The 25521-nt window shown below is 43.9% G+C and overlaps 1 protein-coding gene across 2 annotated transcripts; it reads right to left on the reverse strand.

The window, feature by feature from the left end:
• Window positions 1-3845: 3845 nt before the first annotated feature.
• LOC121936817 (scaffold attachment factor B1-like) lies at window positions 3846-25229 on the reverse strand. 2 transcript variants are annotated; one of them, XM_042479457.1, is made up of 21 exons: window positions 24719-25229; window positions 23732-23819; window positions 23529-23593; window positions 22966-23163; window positions 22071-22133; window positions 18486-18513; window positions 17052-17601; window positions 16473-16519; window positions 15119-15234; window positions 13871-14020; window positions 13694-13773; window positions 13257-13387; window positions 13043-13134; window positions 12050-12162; window positions 10771-11067; window positions 9203-9340; window positions 8962-9004; window positions 7937-8049; window positions 7175-7287; window positions 6221-6272; window positions 3846-4314 (listed from the first exon to the last, which is right to left on the reverse strand). In XM_042479457.1, exons 1-21 carry the CDS (start codon window positions 24935-24937, stop codon window positions 4185-4187), a joined length of 2826 nt encoding a protein of 941 aa, XP_042335391.1. In that variant the 5' UTR covers window positions 24938-25229; the 3' UTR covers window positions 3846-4184. The 2 variants fall into 2 exon arrangements, with proteins under 2 accessions (XP_042335391.1, XP_042335392.1); XM_042479458.1 differs by lacking the exon at window positions 22071-22133 and having other exon boundaries at window positions 24719-25220.
• Between the last annotated feature and the right edge of the window lie 292 nt (window positions 25230-25521).

Raw genomic sequence — 25521 nt, forward strand, 5'->3', positions numbered from 1 at the left:
TGGCAAAAGCCAACTGCTGCAGTCTCTCCTAGCTTTCCACTTTTGCCCATTCATAACCTGTGGCCGTCTTCTTGGTAACCATATAACAGTGGGATCTTAGTATCTGTCAAGATTTGGGTCCAGGACCCCCGTGGATCCCTAAACCTGTGCTCAGAAAGTATTGTAAGCCATGTGAACCGAAGGCTTTCATGGCCGGCATCCATCCTTTTTTGTGGGTTTTTTGGGATACGTGCCATGTCAGAAGAGTTTCTTCCTGACGTTTCACCAGCATCTGTGACATCTCTGAGATGCCAACCACAGTGTTGGTGAAACGTCAGGAATAAACTCTTCTGAAACATGGCCACTGAGCCCAAAAAACCACAAAATAACTAGTGTAACCCAACTGGTAATTTAATTTATGTAAACCCCTGTATCTTTTATGTAACCTTGCTATTTTTTATGGTTTTAATATAGCTTGTCTCGCTGGTCTATTGAGTGTAAAGAAAGAGTAAATTGAATCGGATACTAAAATCCGTGGATGCTCAAGCCCCATTAAATGCAATGGCAGAGCAGAATGGTGTGTCCCTTATATAAAATAGCAAAATCAAGGTTTTGACATTTATTTTGGAACGTTGAATCCGTGGGCATGGAGAGCTGTGGCATTACAAGATGGACGTTGGCAGGAGGACAGCAGGAGGAAGACTTCTTCTCTTTGCCAAATGTTGGCTGACGCTGGGGGCAAACAGTTGTGTGTTTGACTTGCCTTCTTCTCCAATGTGCTTGGGGTGGTTATAGAGAACACAAAACAAATAGATCCAGACTACGGTGCATGTCCAAACTACAATCGTTTTAACCTGAAGCCTTGCCTCACCTGTCCGTGCAAGTTATCCAAACAGCTGAGTGTGCTTAACCCTGTGGTACACCGTGACAGACTTGGAACAACTACTAAGGAAGATGGATGGACTCTATTAAGGAGGTCATGGCTATGGATTTGCAGGAGCTGAGCAGAGCAGTGGAGCATAGGGAGTCTTGGAGATGTCTCATCTACAGGGTCGCCATGTGTCGAGATGGACTTGGATAACAACAAGAAGGAGCCATAAAATCCTAGAGTTGGAAGAGACCTCAAGGGCCATCCGTTCTGTCATGCAGGAAGACACCATCAAGGGGTAGGACTGGATGACCCTTGAGGTCTCTTTCAACTCTAGGATTCTAATTCACCCCCAAAAGATGGGTATCCAGCCTGTTTAAAAGACCTCTGGAGGCTCCACAACCATCCAAGGCAGCAGCGTCTTCCACCATCAAACAGCTCTTACTGTCAGTAAAGTTGAGGCGGAATCTCTTTTCCTGCCGTTTGGATCCACTGCGCCATTTTGACAGCCATCATCAAATCCTGCTGACTTCTGTTGCCCCCAACTGGGGAGTGGCCTCTCCTGCAACTTTATCTTAACAGATCATGGGGATGCTGAGTGCAAGTGGTTCTTCTGTGAGCTCCCCATGCGGGCCGAACCCAAAAGATGCTCAACGATGGCTACTCTTCTTCATCATGGAGAAAGGTGACCAGCGGGATGCCACAGGGTTCTGTCCTGGGCCCAGGGCTATTCAACGTCTTTATCAATGACTTGGATGAAGGAATAGAGGGCATGCTGATCAACTTTGCAGATGACACCAAATTAGGAAGAGTAGCTAATACCCCAGAGGAGAGGATCAAAATTAAAAATGACCTTAATAGACTAGAAAGCTGGGCCAAAGCTAACAAAATGAATTTCAACACAGAGAAATGTAAGGTACTGCACTTAGGTAGCAAAAATGAAATGCATATACTGTATATAGAATGGGAGACACCTGGCTTGACAAGATGACATGTGAAAGGAATCTAGGAGTCATAGACCACAAGTTGAACATGAGTCAACAGTAAAAAGGCCAATGCTATTTTAGGCTGCATCAATATAGTGTTTAGATCAAGGGAAGTAATGGTGCCACTCTATTCTGCTCTGGTCAGGCCCCACCTGGAATATTGTGTCCAGTTCTGGGCACCACAATTCAAAAAGGATGTGGAGAAACTGGAGCGTGTCTAAAGGAGAGCGACTAAAACGGTGAAGGGTCTGGAAACCATGAACCTATGTGGAGAGACTTAGGGAGCTGGGGATGTTTAGCCTGGAGAAGAGAAGGTTAAGAGGTGATACGATAGCCCTGTTCAAATATTTGAAGGGATGTCATATTGAGGAGGGAGCAAACTTGTTTTCTGCTGCTCCAGAGACTAGAACATGGAACAATGGATGCAAACACCAGGAAAAGATTCCACCTCAACATTAGGAGGAACTTCCTGACAATAAGGGCTGTTGGACAGTGGAACATACTCCCTTGGAGAGTACTGTAATGGAGTCTCCTTCTTCAGAGGTCTTTAAACAGAGGCTGGATGTCCATCTAATGGAGACTTTGATTGTGAGTTCCTGCATGGCAGAATGGTATCCTCTGCACTCTTCTCGAGCCTCACATCTCCAATGAGCTGATTTTCTTCACTGTCCAGCTCCCCTATTGCGAGGGGGAATACCATGGCTTAACTTTGGTGTTCAGTGTTATATCTTTACATTTCAAGATCTTGCCCCATTCCTTCATGGCTGCCTTCCCCATTCCTAGCCTTATTCTTATTTCTTGACTGCAATCTCCATTCCGATTAATGACCAATCCAAGTATGGGGAATCTTTATTTCGGACTTTCCTCATCATCTAGATTGAATTTATATAATTCGTACGGCAATTACTGTATATACTCATGCATGGCAGAATGGAGTTGGACTGGATAGCCCTTGGGGTCCTTCCAACTCTATGATTCTAACCCTCTCTGAAGACTTTTGTGTTACTGTCACAGCTTCTTTGCCTCAGTAGGAATGAGACTTCTTGAGACCATCCATTTAGCTGCCACCACCCATTGGTTTGCATTCCCCTTTGCGCTTCTGGTCTCGACAGGCACTGTTTCACGCACATCCTACGGGGGAATTGCGACCGAGCAAAAGGCTCGCAAAAGGACTATGGAAGAGGAGTACGTTTAAAGGATGGGTTTATTCTGACCACCAGGATCTCTCTGACATGAAGGCACCTCTTTCAGGCATGCTTAGCTGTGTTACAAGTTACAGAGTAGTTTCAGATTAAGGCCAGCAACATAACTTGGCTAAAACAGTTGTCTAGCTACTCACAAACAGATGTTTGTCTGGTCTCAATGGATCCCATTCTGGTTTGGGCAGAAGTAGGGAAGGGATCCACAAAGTTGAACCCAAATGGTACCATCAATTGCCTCCATGAAATGTCCAAGGTAGAAGTGCAAAGATTCCTTCATTTGTCCGTATCTCTTAGGAGCAAAGGAGGCATAGATCTATTTCTATTTTTTAAAACTAAAATTCACTTCGATTAAAAATAAAAGACCCCGCTTCCCCAATTCCATTTTTTAACTCCAGGACGGAAAATGTCCCATCCATAGGAGTGTTTGAAGTGCAAAGATCATAGGTATCCCAACACCAAGAGGTGAAAATTCACACAACACAGAACATTTCTTTAGAGCAGTGGTCCCCAAACTGTACCCTTTAAGAGATTTTGGACTTCAGCTCCCAGAAGCCTCAGCCATGTTGGCTAATAGTCTGGGATTCTGGGAGCTGAAGTCCAAAATCCCTTAAAGAGCACAGTTTGGGGAGCACTACTTTAGAATAAGCAGGCCTTTTCCTGTAATATCTTTCTCCCAACTACTCTGCCGAAATTGAGGACCAGAGGAAAAGGAGGCAAAAAGAGGGTTCTGTCTCTGGAAAACCCAATATATGACGTGTTTCGCTTTCCTTGCCAAGAGCAGCCCCAACCCAGCCAAGAAAATACAATATCTGAAAATCAAGCCAGGTGGCTGTAAACTGTTTATTTATAGAAAATGGAATGCCTCGTAAAAGAAACACATTTTATTTTAAACGGGGGAAAGGAATGAATGTGGCCAGGGAAAAGGCAGCACAAATACAGGAACACAATACAAAAAAACCCAACAAAAACCCCAAATGGTTTCACAGATTGAGCTATTATGAAGTAAAACAATGACGCTAAAACGCAAAAAAGTCACAGTCAGTGGTGCACTGAGTTAAGTAGTGTGTTCCTTGGGTTTCCTTCTCCTTTCTGTTGCCATTTGTACAGGTTTAAAAAAACAAAACGGAACGAAACAAACGATTAAAACATTCAATAGCGGCGGCTGAATCGAGGGTCAGTGGGCCGGTTTCCCCGGTCTTGTCCCGAGAAGCCTTCTCCCCGTGCCTCCCCTCCGTGTGATGGCTGGCCCTGCGGACTGCTTGCCAGGAATCCTCCCCGCCTAGAAAAAGCCCCACAAAGAGAAAGGCTTCGTTGGGTGCTTGGCATCGCCTTGTTTTCCCCGGACGGACTCAAAAGCTACAAGGGGTCCTCAAATTGGGCTTCAAAAGAAAAATCTAGGGAGACACCAGGAAGGAGGAGACCTCAACAGACTAGTCATCCCTCCACAGCTGCGGTTCTGACTTCTGAGGATTCAATTATTTGTGCTTCTGTTCAATATGTTCTCTCTAGGAATCTCTAAGTCCTCCAGTGCAATTGTGTTGGAGGTTGACATAGAGTTGTGCTGGAGAACCTAGAAGTTCCTAAGTTCCTCCAGCACGACCCTCTGATCCAATTGTGGCAGATGTTGATCACAGACTTACAGTGGAGGACCTGGAGATTCCTAGAGAGCTGTTCTCTCATGTAAAAAGAAGAGTGGGTTTTTTTATTTGCAAGTTTTCCACATGCAAAGGGGTCCTTCACCCCAAACCCCAGCGAATGTGGAGGGACCACTGTACTACTAAGTAATGTGTATACTACTTTTTTGTTGTTGCACACCTTCAAGCATTTCTGACCCATGGTGACTCTACCGCTGAGTTGTCCTGGCAAGGTTTTTATCAGAGGGTCCTGTGTGGCCGAGAGTGGGACTTGCCCATGGTATCCCAGTGCTATGGCTGAGTGGGGATTCGAACCCTAGTCTCCCACAGTCCTAGCCCAACACGCAAACCACGACATCCCACTGGCTCATCCTACACTAGTATTATCATCATCACCACCATTATTATTAGTACTAGTGTTTAAACAGAGGTGAGATGGTTATCTGGTGGGGGTGTTTTGATTGTGCATGGCAGAATCGGGTTGGACTGGATGCCCCCTGGGGTCTCTTACAACTCTATGATTCTATATCCTACCTTTCCCCATTTAGGACTCAAAGCATTTTAAGCATCCAAAAGCCCCCAACAATTAAAAGTCTAGTAAATTAAATAAAGCCTATTCTCAAATAAAAACTATTCTCAAAGGCCGCTGGAATAAAAAGGTGGACAGACAACTTAACTCCTTTGGAAAGACTCCCACAACTTGGGAGAAGCCACCCAGAATGGCATGTCTACTATGTTCCTATCAGAGTACCTATAAGGATAGTGCTAGAAGAGAGAGGGCCTCCTCAGAAGATCCATCATGGCAGGTTCATACGGAACCAACCACAATGGATCACTACTGCTTTTCAACCCCGATACATTTTTGAGATCTGTGAATTCAGTCTTGCTGGTCCAGAAAGGATAAACGTTCCCCAGTCTACCTTCCGACCAAATCCCTATGCTTCAAATCTAAACATTTCAGCCCAGCAACACTTGACAATCTGTACTTGCTTCCCATTTTTGTGAAATCCAATGTGAGAGGCCGAAGGTAAGTTTTTACAAAGGTAGAGAACCCTTCCTACATAATCCAAAATCATCATCTTTTAAGATGGTACAATTCAAAGATACAGCTGTCTACAAAATCTCTTTGCATTTTTAAACAAGGATGGCAAGTGTTAACCGCCTTCTTGTTTATTTGGGATTTTTGGGAGGAAACCGCAGGGCTTAAAGAGAAATTGTTGGTAAAATACAGCGGGTTGTTTTGGAGGATCTGCAGGCTGTCCCTTGCCAGCTATGAATGACAACAAGGAGGTCTGTCAAGGCTAGGCTCAGCTATGACACAAAAATTAAAACTGTGAAGAAGGCTTCCAATCTCCGAGCGTCACTTTGCCTCAATGGTAAATGAGCAACACAAAAGTAGTAATCGTGACAGCAGAACTAAAGATAAGATTTGGTAAGCATTTCCTTAAATTGGGAGGGGATGAACAAGGGAGGTGGGCAAAATGGATTTGGGACAATGCAGAATGAGCAACAGCTACAGTAATTCTGAATTGAGGGGGGCTTCTTTCTCACCCAGACATTCCACCTCGTGGCATTATGCGGCCACGTCTTCCTCTTCCCCCACCTGGAAAAAAGATGGAACATTTTAAGAGTGTGTATACTCTGTCTACAAACCCGAGCTGCTCTGCAAACAGTGACATCCTCCCAACAATACTGGAAAGGATACACAAAGCTTTGGAAGGAAAGTAGAAATGGATGCAAAAAGGTGCAAGGAAACAATACTCCTGTTGGGCAGTTGTGGGATGTTTCTATTTCAACAGTCGGGAACTGGGGCTGAGCCAATGATTTGTTCAAAGCTATGCTGGAAATCCCATGGCGGATTTCTGTTTCCTCAGGAAGAGAAAGCCAAGTAACACATCCACACACAGGAGCCGCAATGGAGGGTGTGTGTGAGGGCATTAGTCCTCCCCTCCCAATAATAATTCTGCCTCCTCAGATCAAATTTGATCTCTAATCTCCACATCTCCATCATTATAACAAGTTAAAACAGCTTGGGCAGGCAATACAACAAACACATCATACATAATAACTCTAAATGTGGACTACTGAGTGTCTCACTCTCTGGAATGCTAGAAATTTGGGGACTAAAATAAAATTTCATTTGGATGGCAGAATTCGTATTTTGAAAAATTGATACTCTCACCTCTGCATTGAGCTACTGCTCAGCTGATTTCTCTCTTCTACTATTCCTCTACACTCCCATTCTCTTGTGCAGGGATGGACAGCTGTTACTGGATGGCAACTCCCAGCATTCTTCAACATTGGGTTAATTGGTTAGGGCTGATGTCTTACAACATCTGGAAGAGCACTCTCCCTTCTGCCCCATCTCTAGTGTTATCTCATAGTCTTTTTTAAGACTGTAAAGCTTGAGGACCTAGCCTGCACCTGTCTTATGCATTATGCCTGCTCTATGTAAGTCTCCTCAAGAAAAGCAGAACAAAACAGCACGTAGTTTGAATACGTCACCTCGCCATCGCTCGTGATCCCGTCCCATGGCTCCCCCGTCATCACTGCCTTGCCAGGAGCGGTCTGGGTGACCTTCAAATTTTCTAGTGTGATCCCTCCAGTCACGTCCGTCCCTGAAAAAACAAGCAACAAGTTACAGATGAAGCCATTACCCATCTGTAGAGACAGGCAAAACCCGAATGCTGATAAAACAGCAAGTCTCTATTATTCATTATTAAATACTCTCCTCTCTCCTCCCTCAATTATTCCCTGACAACAGGTATTCTGCCAGGGATAAAATGTAGGAAAAATCCTATTTTGATCTTTTCCAAGACCAGCTAGCTCCTGTTCTCTGGTTGCATACTCTCTACCTCCACCCTATTTTCCTTTCCATTCTGTATATTTTAAACATACAAGCTTGTTTTCATTTACTATACTGTAAGGGGCTTGGAGAGCCCTTTCACAACGGAAGAACAGGTGAAAATACGCTTTAAAAATTTCAGGGATTAAAACAAGACATATACGATCACCTACCTGTAAACTAGGTTTGCCTGAAGGGCAGCCCTAGATGTAAAACATTTACTGTGTTTTGTCTTACAAGAAATACTGTGGTTTAAGAACTGAGTTTCAATACTGGCACAGTGTCTTAGGCCTTTAAAACCTTATTATGTGCCTTTCTCTATCCCAGGATCCTTTTGGAATAGAGGGACTCTATTTGTAATGAAGTGGTATCAAGATTTCTCTACTGGTATGGGCTAATTTCCTCAATAGCTGCATACTCACCGGGATGGCGGAATTATTCCCCGCCCTTCACTCATGCGCCTGTCAGAACCATAGCTGCCCCAGCCATCCCGCAAGTCGCGATCTAGGCCCCGGTGGCGTTCGTCTGCATAGTGCTGGAAGAGGAGACAGGCATTTGTTTAACAGGCTAGATAAGCTATGAAGTAAGATTTAAAAAGCAAACTTGGAGGACCGAGTGATGGGCACTTTGGGAGTTTTCTCTCTCTTTGGAGGGACTATATAGAAGAAGACTCGATCCTGCAGGTCCTCTACCACAAGAAGTGGTGAAGTATCTAAGACCACAGTAAACCTTTAAATATTGGCCCCTGATAAAGGGGCCTACAAACACAGCACAGAAGCTGGCAATCTGAGGGACTTCTTCCTCCTGTACCAAGTCTGTTCAACTGAGGCTGCTATCAAATATTGCCAAAATGCAGGCAAGCCTGTTTCACATGTATTACCTTTGCCCTCAGTGGAAAATGAACATTTCTTGAAGAAAGAGAATAGTTCGTATCCACAAATAGTAGAGCAGGGGAGGGTAAAGGGAGGGACATTGGCCACTTACAGCCCTTGAGACCCCCAAGTGCAGGCCATGAAACCCCTCCAAGTACCCTTGACAATCCCCCCCCCAAATCACAGTGGTGTGCTTCTCCTGATCCTCCAAAACCTCCCCACAAAATAAATATCTTTTAAAATCGGCCAAAATGGTGGCTGCATCACTTCAGGTGCTCCAAAAAACACTGATGCAGCCTGGCAGGTGGGCACAGAATGGACAAATGCCCTCTGCCTCCTGCATAGTCGGCCCACTCCTCTTTATAGCTAGTGTATCTGAATGAAAAGCTGTCAACTCTGACTTGTCCCTCTGCTCCAGGGCAGGCAAAATGCAGTGCTCCAAATGCTGTTGGAATGCCACACTTTGCTATTAAAAACAGACATCTCCCTTTTATTTACAAAATGGACCCATCGTCTTAGGAAGGAAGCAGCATTCGCTTCAAGCGCCATTGAAGGCATAAATGAAAGTAGCTCACCGGTGTGCCTCGCTCTCCCATAATTCCTCGTGAGCCTTCTCTCCTGGAAAAAACAGTACACATCTGGTTAGATTCACGAACTATTCCATGGTACATGTACACACACACAGTCTAAAGGAATACATATAATCAGTTTCTGCACATGGTACACACTTCTTGGTTAGAGACAAGGACAGAGACACCCATAGCCTATTTTGTCTACTGCAAAACTACCCAAAGATATTGAGTCCGCTTGGCTCACCTGTCCAGGGCATGATCTTGGTACCGTCCACGATCTCTGTGATCAAAGTCATGGAATCGATCCTGGCGGTTAAAATCTGAGCGGTGGCGGTCATCCATCGCCATCCGTTTTGCCTCTGGCCAGAATGGGTCATCCCTCCTGTAAAGAGAAGGGCAAGAATCGATCAAGACAAAACATTTCTTCCCTCATTGCCTTTTCTACTGCTGCACTTGCAACCCAAAACGAAGACCTCAAGGAAAGAAACAAAACAAATCAAAAATTGTTTCAGCTGAAAAAAGAAGAAAGGAATGAAAAATAGAGTGAAAAGAAAAAGGCAAGAGAGCAACCACAGGGATACACATATTTCATCCCACAGATGATGACACTATCCCTGCCGATGAAATCATGTGAAGCCCTTACATGCTAATGTTTTGAACAAATGAACACCATGATAAAATGGGGAAGATTTTAGGGTATGCCAGTTCAAGAGAGGCAGTGTCTGTCGAAAGCCAGCTCTGGAGGATTATTTGAACCATTATATATTTGAGTGGAGGATATTTACTGATATTAGAGAAAGTTATTTAGAGTCTTTCCTGAAGAAAACAAAATACTGGGATGTGAAAGGGTTCCCAGAGAGCATCTTGGTTAGCTGTCATAAAAACTTGAAAGATATGAGTGTATAAAATGCTTTTGTTACAACACTAAACATTAGATATTACTCTTTTTTTGTTGCTGTAACACAACTTGTTTTATAACAGAAGCTTCCTGTAAGCTTTATTTAATTTTATGTTCTTGCAGCTGTTTGAAAGTGTGGATATTTTCTTTGCAATGGTCTTTGGACTAAGCAATAAATGATTTATGTATTTATCTATTAATTGTAATATGTGATTCAATCTGACTATGCAATGTTAAAAGTGTAATTTGATCCTTAAACAAACAGGAGCTAGCGGCTTTAGTTAGGTAAACACCATCCTGGTTATTAGCTGTGGATCAAAAACAGTGCTTAAAGGGGGTCTTACAAGGATTTTGGCAGCCTCTCTCCACCACTTCTAGAGAAAAAGAACAAACCTATATATAAGGAAAGGGGGGGGAAAACCTACAATGTGAAATGGACAAGCGTTTCCACCTCCTGTGAGGCAGCTTCCTAACATAAAACTACAACAGAGAACCAGAATATTGTCTTTTGTGTGGGGCAGAGAGATTATACCTAAACTGCTGTGCCATTTTCAGCAGAGATTTGTGTAACTTCGCCATAAAGAAGACGCACTGTTCTGGAAACACAAGGTATACTGGGCCCTTTGTATCTGCCAGGGTTTGGTTCCATGTTTCCCTGTGTATAGTAAAATCTGTGGATGCGCAAGTCCCATTATATACATTAGAGATGTAAAATGGTGTCTTTTATATCAAATGGCAAAATCATGTTTTGCTTTTTGGAAATTCTGTACTTTCAAACCATGGATGGATGAATAAAGAATCCATAGCTTTGGTGAGCTGACTGTACTTATACAGAGACAGTAAAAGATTTGTTTTTCCCTCTCAATAATTCCCAATGTTTATTCCTGGATACATAGCTACAAACTGGCACTCACCTCCCATCCAGGTCGTATGGCCTCCGCAGGGCCGTGCGCCTCTCCTGTTCGTAGCGGAGCTGCTCGTGCTGCCGCCGCAGTTCATCTCGCTCGCGCTGGATGCGCTCCTGCTCCCGCCTCCTCTCGCGTTCGATGTGCATGCGTTCTCTCTCCAGGCGCTCCCTCTCCAGCCGCTCCCGCTCCAGGCGCACCCGTTCAAACTCCAGCTTTTCCCGGGCAATCTCTAGCCGCTCCCTCTCCTCTTGCTCCCAGATGGCTTGCAAGCGCTGCTGTCTATCCCGACGATCACGGGCACTTCTTCAGGTAACAGATTTTTTAAAAAATGAGTTAAGACCTATGGTGCTGACCAAACTCACATTAAACTGCCTGGTTACTGCTGGGGCCAATGTGCAGCAATTCTGTTGTTGTTGTGTTTCTCCAAGTCATTTTTGACTTATGACGACTGTAAGGTGAACCTATCATGGGGCTTTCTTGGCAAGATTTGTTCAGAGGTGGTTTGCCATTGCCTTCCTCAAGGCTAATAGTATGTGACTTGCCCACTGTCACATATTCTCTCAGCGTCAGAGGAAGGACATAGGAGACCTACTCTGAAGAAACAATGGCCAAAAAACCTAGTGAATAGGGCCATAAGTCACTTCTAGATGGAGTGTTGGACCTCTGGGAGACCAGGGCTTGAATCTCTGCTTAGCCATGAAAATCCATGGATGACACTGAGCAAGTCACATCCTCTCAGCCTCAGAGGAGATCAATGGCAAACTTCATCTGAATAAATCTTGCCAGTGAGAGCCAGCATGGTGTAGTGGTTTGAGTGCTGGACTAGGGTTCTGGGAGATCAGGGCTGGAATCCATAATCAGTTATGTAAACCCATTGGGCAACCTTCGACAAGTCACTCTCTCTCAGCCTCAAAGGATAAAAATGGCAAACAGCTTCTGAAGAACTCTTGTTAAGAAAACCCCAAGATAGGGTCACCATAGTTTGAAAGTATACCAATAAATTTGTGGAAGTGGAGCCACTCATGGCTACTGATCAGGCTGGCTGCGTATCATTTCCAGTACTGGAAGCAAGACACTTGTGAAACTGGTTGCTAGAGAATGTAAAAAGGAGGCTGGTGATGTACTTCTCTCCTTATAGTTTGGCTTTGCCACTGATTGGCTTGTGTGGGAACAGAAGGTTGGACTACATGGCTTCTGTGGTCCCTTTCTGCCTGTGATTCTATGGCTGAAGAGGGAAAGAAATTTACCAGGCAACATGTGAGCTACTTTGGTATATTGAACATACCGGTGTTGTTCCTCACTCAGTCGTTTGTCTTTCGCTTTGCTGGCAGGCACGCTCCCTTGCCTCTCTCGGCTCTTTTCTCGGCTCTCTGATTTGCGATCTTGGCTCTTGACACTCTAAATTTCATATGGAAAAAAGAAAAAAGCTAATTATATGAAGCTATGAGAGAATCTCATTTCAGAAAACACCTGGAGAACAAAACAAGCCGCCTCAACTGCCAACACAACTGCCTTTCCCATTCACCTTCCCAATTCCCATTTTTGAGAACCATGGATGTGAGCAAAGGGAACTCATAGCACCTTTTGAGACTAAATGAAAGGAAGAAGCTAGAAGCATGAGCTTTCATGGACTTGAGTCTGTTTCCTCTTCCTCTTTCTTTCAGTTAATCTCAAAGGTGCTACAAGATCTCTTTGCACACTGATTTTCCAGACTAATGTGGCTAGGTTTTTGAATTCTACTAGTGGATGTGTGCAACGGCCTAAATTTCAAAAGACCAGGGGTTTAGTTTGGGGTCACTCTTTTCTAAAAACTTCCCATGAAAACAGGGTTTAAGACTGCAAGTTGTCCACTTCTTCTCTGTTCCCAAAGCAGCAATATCTGATGGCTTATTTCAGAGTCTTTTACACCAAAGCCCAGCCCTCCAAGCAAGCTTCCACAAGGTAAACACAGCAGAGGACTACTGCTATGTGAAGCAACTCTTCTGTGGAGTTAAAGAATTAAGGCAACAGGACAGCCATTGGTAAGCAGAGGTGTTTTCTGGCAAAGATCAGGAAAAGGGACTGAGGGAGAAGAAATGTAGGCTTACTGCTGCCCTTTCTACAGCCTGAGATCTACTAAGACAGTCTTCATTAATTGGGTGCACCTCCAGAAGTGTTTTACTACATCTCCCACCATTCCTACCCAACTGAAGCCTCATAGAACTTATACTGATGCTGGAAAAATAACCTTTCTAACAATTAAACAGCACTCATCAAGAAATGTCAGCATTTCACTTACTCTCTCTTTTGATCTAGTTGTTGTCTTCACGCTAATAACAGGCTCCCCCTTAGATTTATCCATGACCACAGTCCTTTCTGTTCCTTTGCTTCCTGCAGAAGAGCAAAGGTGGTGGTGTTTGGGGATTAAGACATTCGACATAAACCTAGGTGAAGACCTGAACTGTCACAAAGCACTCACATTCCCCGCCTCATGAAAAAGAACTGCAGATTACCTGATTTTGCAGCCTTGGACTGATCTGCTGATCCAGATTTTTGCTCCTCTTTCCCCTTTCCATCTTTTTCTTCTGATTTCTTAGCATCCTCTTTTTGGTCAGACTTCTCGCTCTTTTTTACACTGCTAGATCTGCACAAACATCGGAGTTCAGGTTGGACAGAGAAAAAAACAGGCCAATGAAGCAGCCCCTCTTTGAGTCATGAATTGAGCTGTAAATTTAGAGGGTGCCAAGTTGGGAAAAACTGATTTAATCTAAGAAGTACTAAATTGGGACCAAACCAGATTTTTTTTTTTTTTACAATTGATGCATCTGCCTCTTCCAAACTGTATTTACCAATAGCTTTTAAGAGTTTTGGAGGGATGCACATTTATATTTGAAAATGTCAAAGAAGAAAAGACCTTTTGCAGATAACAAAAAAGATTGCTGAACCTCACCTCTCGCCAGGTGAACCTTCATTCTTCACTTCACTGTCCTTTTTATCCATAAGCTTCTTTGTAGCTGGTTCGTTTTTTGCCTGAAATGATGTGTATCATTAGATAAAAAAGTAGCAGGATTTTGTTTTGTTTGTACAGAGGAAGAAAGGCACGTAAACAAACAGAACTGTGACTTACCCTTTCAACAGATATTATTTTCCCATGTAATTCTGTTTTGTGGCAATGGGCAATGCACTTTGTGGCTTCTTCAGCCGTGGACATCGTCACAAATCCGTAACATCGCGAGCCTGGGCTGCGAGCATTGGTCACCACTTTTGCACCAACCACCTTGGAAGGCAGAGAAAAGTAACACCGTCAATTAATATACACAGACCGTATTGTACAGTTTTATATTCACATTACTCCTTTTCTCCGTGTGAGTGTGTATTAGACTCTACATCTTCAGCAATGTCCAACTTCTGTTGTTGTTTTACTTGTACAGCAACATGTATGCTGCCATATAAATAAACAAATAAATAAAGTCTTAAAATAAATCACAAAGCAGTGAACATGGCAACCTGGATCCGATTGCTAGTCCCAATCGAAATAGATTCAATGAATTAACACCTATGTAAACTTCACTGACTCAACAGGTCTACTCTAATAATGGATTTAGGCCTTTAGAACCAAATCAAAATCATATAAATATCTACTTTAAAAAAAAAGAGTATTTTTCAGGTCCTAAGTTGTTTAAGGCTGCCATCAGGATCGTTTTACTAGACTAGACCAGCATTTATTAAAATGTTCAACATATTTTGGAAAAGACTGTAATCCCTTCACCAAGGATACATCATAAGGACAGAACATATAAAATACATTAAGGAGAATTACTATAAGCATTTAAAAACAAACAAACATGGATACTTGACACTGTACAGCAACTGCTACCCCTAAATTCCATACCTTTACAAATACCTTAAAAACATGTTGACACACACATTGTTGTAGGTCACACTTATCTCTTTTTGGAAGGGGTGGGGAAGAGTGGGGCCTATGGGTTTCATGTGTCCCCTGCCATGCCATTTAGAGGCCTCTAGGACCCCCATGTTTTTCCTAATTAAGAATGTCCTCTATCAGCAGGGCATCATTTTGCCATGTCTCCCCATCCTCACTATTTAAGGCTACAATGCTCAGACAAGTCCTTTGTTTGATCAAGAAGTAAATTACTCAGTTTGCTTTTTTACTTAAATGCCAGCTCTGGACCTGAAACAACCCACCCAAAGTGTTGCAAACATCCCCGTGTTGAATTTTGGTGTGAAAAAAAGTGCTTAACAATGAACATCCCAAGACCGGAGGGGGTATGGACCCAGTAAGTTTCCCAAATGCTGGCTGCGGCACATCCAAGCTTTTTCACAAGTCTTAATTAGTTAATCGACACCATCTTACTTTTCCGTATTTGCTAAAGAGGGTCTTCAAGTCAGTTGCTCGGGTGGTGGAAGCAAGACCGCTCACCCAGAAGTTCCTACCAGTACTGGTACTACTGGTACTACTAGTACTGCGACCTAGTTGGAAACAAGAAGCGGTTATTATCAACGTATGAGATGAGAAGGCTGTCTAGTCTCCTACTGAAGAGGCTGTCCACAGGTAGAAGGGGACTTCTCTCTAGCAAAATGTATACATTACAGCAACCATCTGAGAGTGTGACCCCAGATGTATTTTGGAGTCACAGGCCTTGGCCAGTGAAGACCACTGACCATCAAGGCATCTGCTGATAAAAGCCAACAATTCATATTTTGACTCATCAGTGAAGGCTGACAGTTTAGTTTCTGGATACACACAAAACATCACTGGGATGGCTAATGCATTGGTTCAACATTCAGTGGCTTTGGGGACATTTTTGTGAAACGGGTCTAATTTAGTAGGAAGTATCATAATCTAAATTCCATATATGGGTACAATGGCCCCGCTGTTTCACTTTTAATTGGTCAGGATTGACTGTCCCTGCCGGATTATGTTCCACCTCACAGAAACTCTGGTTATGGGTACAAATTTGGTCAGGGGGTGGAGACCTGGAATCTATATAGACAATCAAGTACAGAGAATCTGTCCCTTCATTTGAAAACAGAAGAGATAAGAAAGTAAAGCCACCCCTCTTGAGGCTGGAAACAACTCAACACAAGCATCAACAGAATTTTTAAAGGCACAATCACAGTCAAGACATATGATATTCAACAGCAGAGTGATTCTTTGAATTTGCCTAGAAGATGGGACTTTTAGTTTCAATCCAATGCCCTTAGGCAGCCAAAAGGATTTCAGTAATAATGTAATAAAATTTATTCGGTCTTTGACCAGTATAAAAAGGATTTCTTTATCATCTTGTAATGAGGAACAGAAGTCCATAATAATAATAATAATAATAATAATAATAATAATAATAATAATAGTAGTAGTAATATTTATACCCCGCCTCTCCAATGAGATCGAGGCGGCTAAAGGCAACTAATATCTCCAACCTTGGCAATCCCTGGTAAGTACTTGAATGGGAGATTGCCAACTAACACAAAGTTGTGGGTGGGTGCCGTCAAGTCATTGTCTGCTTATGGTGAGCCTACCAACAGGTTTTTCTTGGGAAGATTTTATTCAGATGGGGGTTGCCTTTGCCTTCCTCTGAGGCGAGAGAGTGTCACTGAATGTGGCCATACTATTTTTAACAAAAGGTACCCCTTGTCCAAATATTTTAAGAGATATAAAGCAAAAGCCAGAAAAGGCTCCATGGAAATAACATGTTAAATGCACATACCTTTCTCCTCTTTTGAAGCCAGTTTTGCATCTCGAGTCTCATCAGAACTAAGGACAGAAAAAGGGGGGAAAAATAGAAAAGCAAAAACTAATCAGAACACAAAAAGGCAACAAACTGGCTTTAAATTCATAAAGGAAACAAGACTACAATACCTACCATAATGAGTTGTCAAAATACTTTGTGTGTGTGTGTGTGTTTGTGTGCGTGTATGATTGTAAAATATATTTTTGCATGGAAAGCTAAGAGAATTGTTTTAATTAAAATATGCAGTGGGCTCAGGGGGGTCAACCTTAAAGACAGAACACCCTGCCGACAATTAAAAAGGCAAAGATTAAAGATCAACAACCTCTGAAGGTTAGGGGGGGGGGGGGGGGAAGGAAAAAGAAATCAAACCATTCTGTGGGGGTTTTCTTTTATGGAGGAGCGAAAATAAAACAAAACCTAGAAGACTTTTTTTTAAAGACAAGGTAACAATTTCAGGAGTCTTGCAGGCCAATCTGAAGAAACACATTGACCCAATCTCTACCAATGAGTTTTTTTTTAAGACAGCATCTGGTCTAAAACGGAGAAAAAACAAACCTCGTGTTCTGATCACCAGCCTCTTTGGCAGAGGACTCTTTAGTGGCAGAGGACTCTTCCTCACATTTAGCCTTGGCTTCCATCTTCTCGGCCTCTGGGCTAAGCACCTGGGGCCCTGCGTCCGTCTCCGCGGTTTCCTCACTACTGGCTTCCAGAGTCTGGGCTCCTCTGCTACTCTCACCTCCTCCTCCTCCTCCTCCTTCACCACCTCCACCTCCACTCCTGCTCTCTACCGCTAAAGAGTCAGAGTCCACTTTGGCTTCCTCAACTCTCTGTCCGCTCAGCTCCCCTTTCGCTACAACTAAGTGCTTGGCTTCCTCCTCTTCTTTCTCGGCTTCTTGGCCTGACTGGCTCTCCGAATCTAAAGCCTCTTCTTCTTCCGGCTGAGCGGTGGAGGCGCCGCCAAGCGCATCTTCTTCCTCTTCCTCGGATGCCTTTTTGCCCGCCAACGGGTCATTCCTTTCTTGCGCCTGCTCCGCTTCAGGAGGGTCTTCTTTAAGGGGCTCAGATTTACAAGTGTCACCCAAAATGTCGAGCATTTTCTCATTTTCTATGGATTTAACAGGAATAGAATGGCACAAGGTTTAATCACCAGGGAAACACAGCAAAGACAAATGCGGATCGGGCATGGCTGCCACACTAACACCGAAAGAACGGCTAATTCTACACAGAGACTGGAAAACCCCTCGGCTACACCACATTCATATACCTAAATCTAATTAAGACATGGTTTACTATATAGCAAGACCATAAGTTACGAAGAAAAGATATGACCCTACTAGTTTAACGACAACTTTTCTGGCTTGTTCTTGATCGGTCTTCAAGAGATTTTATTCTTCCCAAATTCCAAGAGACTTAAACGGAATGAATCAAAGAACACAAAATTCCATTTCAAACTCTGAATTTTGTTCTTTTTTTGTTTAAAGCAGGGCAGTCCAACATGAGAATTGGGATGTCTTCGGATGGTGTATGAAATGTGAGTCCAAGAAAGCAATTAGCTTTATATGATATTTCCACGCAGAACCTCTTGTCTTCCTTCTTCTGTTATGCCGTAACTCACTTAAAACTTTGCATTTGTCTACGACAACCTTTTAAGGTGCCTCCACTACTCTACCTGCTCAAGCAATCATAAATATTACAATCTGTTCTTTGGGTAGAACTTTTTTTTTTTCCTTTTCAATAACATTTCTTCTAGTGCATTTTTGAAGTTAATTTAAAAGAAGAAAAAAACCCTTCTCAGGTCTGAAAAAGCACTTGCTAAACGACAGGCATTACTTCTCAGAGCTGGGTTAACAAACCATTACGAACTTTGCAAAGATATGGATTTGTCCACTACACAATTAAAATAAAAGAGATCTTGTAAGGTTACATCCTGGGCCTTTACCTCCAACCGACTTAAAGAAAAAGACGTAGAAGAAATCAATTGAGAAGTACCTGGCTCTGAGTGCTGCTCTTCCAAATCCTGTAGCAAAAATGAAGGGGAAAAAATGTTAATTGGGGCAAAGATAGTTTGCTACAATGAATATTATTCAGATGTGAGTCTCGGTGAGTTCAGCTGTATTGCCTTCCACATTAAACTACTATAGACACTAAGGCTGGAGTAAATCTCTCAACTGAAGGGACAGGAGGTCTTATCAAAAATGCCAGCCTCTATTAGCCTGAAGCCAGGAACTAAGCCTCGGGAGAGGTATTTCAGCTGCATAACCAATTATTCTATCATTCTGAATAGGAAAGTCTAGGTCAGACTTGGCCTTAGCAGCTCCGACTCCCTCAATGCAATTGTAAAACTGCAGAGAAAACATGGGTACATATCTCTGCCTAAGGAACACACAAAGTAAAGATCAGAGATAGGGATAATAATTGAATTGAATAAATAAAGAACATATTTTCACTTTAATTTTGAAGCTTGCTGGGTTTTTTTTCCCTTTTAAAGTGGAGGCATTTAATGGGCTTGTTCATGAGGTTTCAATCGCAACAAGGGCTGTCATGAGAGACTGAGGAACAACTGGTGGAAAATTGTTGATGACATATTAAGAACATCTTCCCAGTGATAGGAAATGTTCTGACAAGAGAACAAACTGCCCTGAGCAAGGGACAGCTGCCTGTCAGGCCTGCTGTAGCATTCATCCCTGGCAGTTCTGGTATGAGAAAGTGGTGAGGCCAGGTGGTCTCTGCAACACCAAAACTGTTCAGAGGAGTTTCAAATTCCCAAGAGCAGCACCTAATGTTTAAATGCCCTTTAAGATTTCTCCTTTCACCCTTTCACTTAAAGGCTATTAATAAGCAGATGTTTCCAAGTCACAGTGGAAGTTACAGTACATACTATATGTACTGTATATGATCATGTATAAGTCTAGAAATTTTAGTCAACAAATTGACTCCAAAAACCCGAGTCGACTTATCCATGGGTCAATGTAAGTACTGTACTTCAACTCATATAATGTATAACCATCCCCTGAAGAAAGGCAAGAGTTTAATCCACCTGGAAGCATTGACCTTCCTTATACTCTCTCTATTAACATGATACCTGCTTGAATTTTATAAGTTTTTTGGCATCATTTTCCTTTGCTTCACTCTTTAGATCTTTCGTTTCATGTCACTAAGTTTTACCCTCCACTTATCCATGGGGTCATATCACAATCCATAATTCTGGCCCCAAAACCTGCCCTCGACTTATACATGAGGTCGACTTATAGTCGGGTATAGAGGGCATTTCAAAATGTATGGGGCTATACCTGCCAAAGCTCTAATTAAGATCCAGAGTAGTTAAACGTGGGCTTTTTTGCCCTGCCCCTTATAACTAGCACTTAACCAAAGGAGCTGTATCAAGGGACCCGTACAAGCAATCTGCCTTGTTTGTTACAGAGGATACAGGACCTGTTGCCATTTCATTTACATGAGTCTGCTGCTGATGCTTAAGAGAACACAGCTTTGGCATTAAGTCTCTTACAACTTTCACAACACACTCCACCTTTGCTATAAGACATTCTGGCTGTATCCAATTCTATTTGCTGAATGCATAACCCTGTTTCCCACTACAAACAGGTCAAACAGAATCCAAAAAACATTAGAAGCAATCCGATTAAAACAAACCATTAAAACAAATCAGACCCATTTATGTGATTAAATAAACCCGGTCGATAGCCTGTCTCAATAAAAACGTCTTTGCTTCCTTGGAGAAAGACACCAGAGTCAAAGCTAGCCTTGGTCTCCTATTGCAAGATGTCTATGGCCTGGGACTGATCGCCAAGATTCCCACCAAATGCTCCTCTAACCACAATGGGACAGAGAGCAAGGACTTCCAGCACAGAGGATTCTCAGAACTGTGTTTGGGATGAGCCACTCTTTCAAATCTGAAATGAACTGGTCGATTGCTTCTTAAAGGTAGGATCAGTGAGGTTATGCTTTGCTGCAAATGCAGGGGAGAAGGCAAATGAAGGTTAAAGGGCCAAATAAGCTCCTCCATCCAGGTAATGCAATGCCATACACTCCTCCAGTACGGTCTTACAACCTTCTAGAGCAGTGGTTCTCAGCCTTCCTAATGCCGCGACTCTTTAATACAGTTCCTCATGTTGTGGTGACCCCCAACCATAAAATTATTTTCGTCTCGGTTCCTAAGACCATCAGAAATATGTGCTTTCCGATAGTCTTAGATGCCCCCTGTGAAAGGATCATTTGACCCCAAAAGGGGTCGTGACCCTGAGGTTGAGAACTGCTGTACTAGAGGCATATTCATCCAAGGCTGCTAGCAATCAAAATTACAGTCAAAAGAAGTACCCTGTACCAGTAAAATACCAGAGAGCCCCCAATCTAGCGGCAACAGCAGTATTAAAACCAAAACCCTTTGAATGTTTGCCAAAATGAGCCTATTTTGCCAGGTTGAGAGTCTGCAGAGATGCAGACAGGGAAGTCCAGCAATGGGGGCTGACTACTCCCTGGATTGGAGATGCATCTGCCTAGGAAACAACAGTGAGGTTGGGCTGAAAAGGGTTTGAAAATACAACTTGGTAAAGAAGTGATTGTGAGGGTGAGCATCTGTGTTTGAACACTGTATTTCACAACGGGGTTTATCTCCAAGACAGAACTCCCAAGGAGGCCGAGATGGCGGCTGCAGCGAGCAAAACAACCCCTACTAGGTGCCAGCTGTAAGGAGAACTGTTAGGCTCTTCAGTTACTCTCTACACAAAAGCCAATAACCAAGGAAACAGGAATGAGCAGCAAAGGTGCTCCGTGTTTTTCCATACTCCTGTGTGTGCTAAAGATCTCTTGTATCAGTTTGTGAGACAGCCAGGAGACAAGGCAACGCCTGTTAAACACAGCCACACTACAGGGCTCTAGAAATGAACAGGCAGAAGAGAGAATGGGGTATGCTGGTGGGTTTCTGGGTGCTTTGTAGAAGGGGAAAGAACCTCGGGTTCTGAACTGTTTAAGACTAGCTGCAACATTTCATCACTCTAACATTGTTATAGTGCTATATTCCCCTTCGGCTGCCATTGAAACTTCTTGTGCAATTCTGGGGTCTGTATTAGTGAGGCCAAAGGTTCTCTGGTTGAATTATAAATGCCCCTCCATAGAGTGCAAATCTCAGGATCCCACAGGATGTTTCCATAGCAGTTAAAATGGAATATAGTGTTATAAGGACGACATAAGGCCACTGGATTAGGCTGCAGAAATGAAGAAAGCTAAGGGTAGTGCTCCCCAGGTTGCTACCTTCCAGATATGCTGGACTACAAGTTATGCTGGCTGAGGTATTTTGTGAATTGCAGCCCAATGTTTCCCAAATAGCTACGTTGGGAAAGACTTAGAGAAACAAGAGCAAACATTCTTTACTAAAGGACTGAGAGCTCAGCTCCTGTGCACATTTTCTTAGGTTTGGGATGGGCTCATAGATCTCCTGTGTGAATAACTTTTGCACCTGGATCTGATTTTTGCATTTTTAAGGCTTCTGGCAAATACCAAACCTGTCCAGACCTTGCTGTAGATTACGACCCAAACCCAGGAGGAGACCAGTGCCATTACCTTCGCTGCACCTAAACCGGGTGAGGCAGCTTCTAGCTGGTCATCAGGTTCATCACCATTCTCCTGAGAGAGTGAATGAAAATACAAGGTACACCAACTTCACAGAAAAGCAACTTTTTCCCCCTCTTGAACAATGAGGAAACATGCAGCTAAAACAGGAATGTTATCATGCTTGGTCCAGACTTGGCAAACGATGAGACCTTCTTGAATGACAGATAATCCAAGAACACCCCCAGCATCCCAAGAGATGAGGCTGGGTCTCCTTTACAAAAGATGCCCTAGAATACTAATGGAAGGGGTCCCTGGTGAATATATGACAGGTGCCTTGCTTGCAAACTCTAAAGCACCTTCTAATCCCAAAGAATATAGCGGCCAGAAGCTGCAGACTGTTCCCATCAAGGTCCAAAGTAATAGGGTTCCTTGGGAACTGGGCATGGAAGTCTGGACTAAGCAGTGCCACCTCAGTGTGAGAGAACAGGCTGAATCAGCCCTTAGGATGGTCTACTAAAACAATACAAGTCCTTAGCTCAACCTCTTGCAATCCAATTCCTTGATCTCACTTGCTACTGGGATGAACCTGTCTCACCGACACCTGGATGTCTGCTAAGACCTTGTTTCTGCAATCATGTGTGCCCTGAACTGCTTTACTGTTTTTCATCCAAAGAGGCTGCTTTTCTGGATAGCGCTGACACTTGACTGCTAATTGTTCCTCTTCTGGCCTTGGCAGAAGCAGAGCACAGATATCCCATAACACCTCTGGCCAGAAAACCAATATGAAACCCAGCCTGGGCAGGACAGGCAGCGATGACTCTAAATGTTGCGACTTTAACAGGAACAGCCACATAAATGTTGAAGCAGTTATATGTCGCAGAGAAGCAAAGCACCATTTCCTTACCTCGCTCTCCATCAGCTGCTCTGGAGGCTCTTTCATTTCAACGTCGATGTTGTCTTTATCAGAGTCTAGGATGTTTTCAGAACTGTAGTCCTCTCCGCCGTCGACGGCGCTGGAGTTGTCTATTTCGGCTTCGTCCAAGACGCTAATATCCATCATGTCGAAATCCTGCAAGTTGTCCGAACTCGCCTCAACATCCTCCTGTAATGTGGGCAAAATGGACAACCGGAATCATCCCTGTGGCTTGAGACAGAGCTTTTAAATACTCAATCTTCAGACTGACCTCCCAAAGTAAAAGATAACCCCATCTGCCCACAGCTGTTTTTACTATCTGTCTATCTTTTGTTTTAATTAATTTTAACTTGAATCTGTAATTTGTTTTTTTAAATGTGTAATTAAGCGTTATATTTTATATTGGGGGATTGTGAAATTTTATGATTTATTGCACTATGTGTTGTATTATCTTTTATTGTAACCCACCTTGATCCGCAGGGAGAGGTGGGCTAATAATAATAATTATTATTATTATTATTGTTATTAAATCACATTTCCCACACTCTTCTTACCTGTTCATCTCTCGAATTCTCCTCCAAACCGTTGTCGTCTCCGCCTTCCTCCTCTGGTTTTCGCCCTAACGGTAAGGAATAAAAAGACCCTGGATGCTTATTCCAGAAATCAGGCCTGAAATGTTATTTATGTGCGAGAGAAATGATCTCTGGAAAAGAGGGGACAAAATGTCCGCAGCCTAGAAGCAACGCTGCTTTTGTACCTTTCACGGTTCTTTTGGGGGTTCTCTTGGAAGCGGTCTCCGAAGCCACTGGGATTTCGTCAGGATTCCCACCTTCTTCCTCGATCGCCTGTTTAAAAAAGCATCAACCGTGAGTTTCTTCACAAAGACTTCTTCCCTGACTTCTGTACGTCTTTCACGCTCTGTAGGAGAGGCCCAATGTATATAGACACTCATTCCTCCATATTTGTGGATTTGATGGTTCACAGATTCGATCAATATGTCCTCTCTAGGAATCTCTAGGTCCTCCAGTGCAACCCTATGGTCAACTTTAACTAAAGGTTGCACTGAAAGACCTAGAGATTCCTAGAGAGGACACTCTACTAGGCTTTTATAGCTCCTCCAGTGCAACTCTATGGTCAGTGTCTGTTGACCATAGAGTTGCCCTGGAGGACCTAGAGAGGACACTCTACTAGGCCTTTGTAGCTCCACCAGGGCAACTCTATGGTCAGAGTCTGTCAGACATTGACCATAGAGTTGCCCTGGAGGACTTAGAGATTCCTAGAGAGGCGTCCTTGGCTGCTTCTCCATATTCATGGGAGTCCTGTGCCCCTAACCCTAGAGAATAGGGAGGGAGAAGCGTACTGTACTATTCATGGTCCAAAACACGCTGCGGAAACAATCCAGTTTGAGACCGCTTGAACCGCCCTGGATCAATGCCAGGAATTCTGGGAAATGTAGTTTCGTGGGACATTTAGCTGCCTTCTCTGTCAGAGAGCTGTGGTGCCAGGGCAGTTCAAGCGGTCTCAAACTGGATTACTTCTGCAGTGTGTTTTATAACCCGCTTTAACTCTTTGTCTGGCTCATGGCTATGGAATTCTGGGAGTTGGAGTTGGGCCCCACAACAAACTCCAACTCCCAGAATTCCATAGCCATGAGCCAGACAACGAGTTAACGCGCTACCAAAGCGGGTTATAACTCCAGTGCGGATGCAAACTCAGATGAAGAGAGAGAGAGAGAGGGACTGACGGCTCTGAGTCTTTCGAGGAGGACGCTCTTGTTGCCGCCGGAGTCGAGGTTGCGGCGCTTGAGTTCCGCGCGGAGGTCGATGACGCGGAGCTCCGAGAGGCGCCGGGTCCCCGCTGCAACCGTCGCCGCCGCCGCCGCCGCTGCCGGGGAAGGGGCCGAGGAGGAGGAGGCTTCGTCGGGGCCTTCGGTGCCCGGTGTCGCCTCACTTTGGGCCGCCATCCCTCTTCCTTCCTTCCTCGCCTCAGACCTGGCCTTTCCCTCTCATGAGGAGCGCCGACGGTGCGGAAGGAAAAGCCGCTCTAGTAATAAAGGAGAGAATATATATCTATTCTGCTGCTGCTGCTGCTTCTTCTTCTTCGCCGTTTTTGCCTCAGACAAAATGGCGGGAAGGCCTCCAAAAAAAAAAGATGGGGGAAAACGACACTACTGCGCATGCGCGGAAGACGCTCTTCGGCTTCTTAGTCTTCTTTTCCGGAGCGTGAGGGAAAAGGAACGGTCACTGCGCACGCGCGGGAACAGCTGGGGAAAAAAAAGAGGCCGTTTTTGAGGAGGAAGGGAAACGCTGCGATAGAACTTTGCGTCGCGCATGCGCGGAAGAGAATCTTCTCCCCTCCCGTGGGAATGGGTACGTCCACTGCGCACGCGCGGGAAGAGCTGGGACGGGACTACCGGGAGCTAAACCAGGGTTGAGGGGGGAGATCTGCGCGTGCGCGGCCAGAGGGTTAACCTGGAGTTTAGTGCGCACGCGCTGAAAGGAAGGCAGGGAGGAAAGAAGGGCGTGACTGAGAATGAGAGTACTGCGC

The sequence above is a fragment of the Sceloporus undulatus genome, chromosome 7 (genome assembly GCF_019175285.1).
Source record: "Sceloporus undulatus isolate JIND9_A2432 ecotype Alabama chromosome 7, SceUnd_v1.1, whole genome shotgun sequence".
Lineage (NCBI taxonomy): Eukaryota > Metazoa > Chordata > Lepidosauria > Squamata > Phrynosomatidae > Sceloporus > Sceloporus undulatus.

Coding starts and splice junctions, on each gene's coding strand:
- LOC121936817 (XM_042479457.1), bottom strand. CDS start 24,937: ATGGCGGCCCAAAGTGAGGCGACACCGGGCACCGAAGGCCCCGACGAA. Junction 15,235..16,472: donor GGCTTCAAAAGAGGAGAAAG/GTATGTGCATTT, acceptor GTTTCCAACTAG/GTCGCAGTACTAGTAGTACC. Junction 13,774..13,870: donor AAATAATATCTGTTGAAAGG/GTAAGTCACAGT, acceptor ACATCATTTCAG/GCAAAAAACGAACCAGCTAC.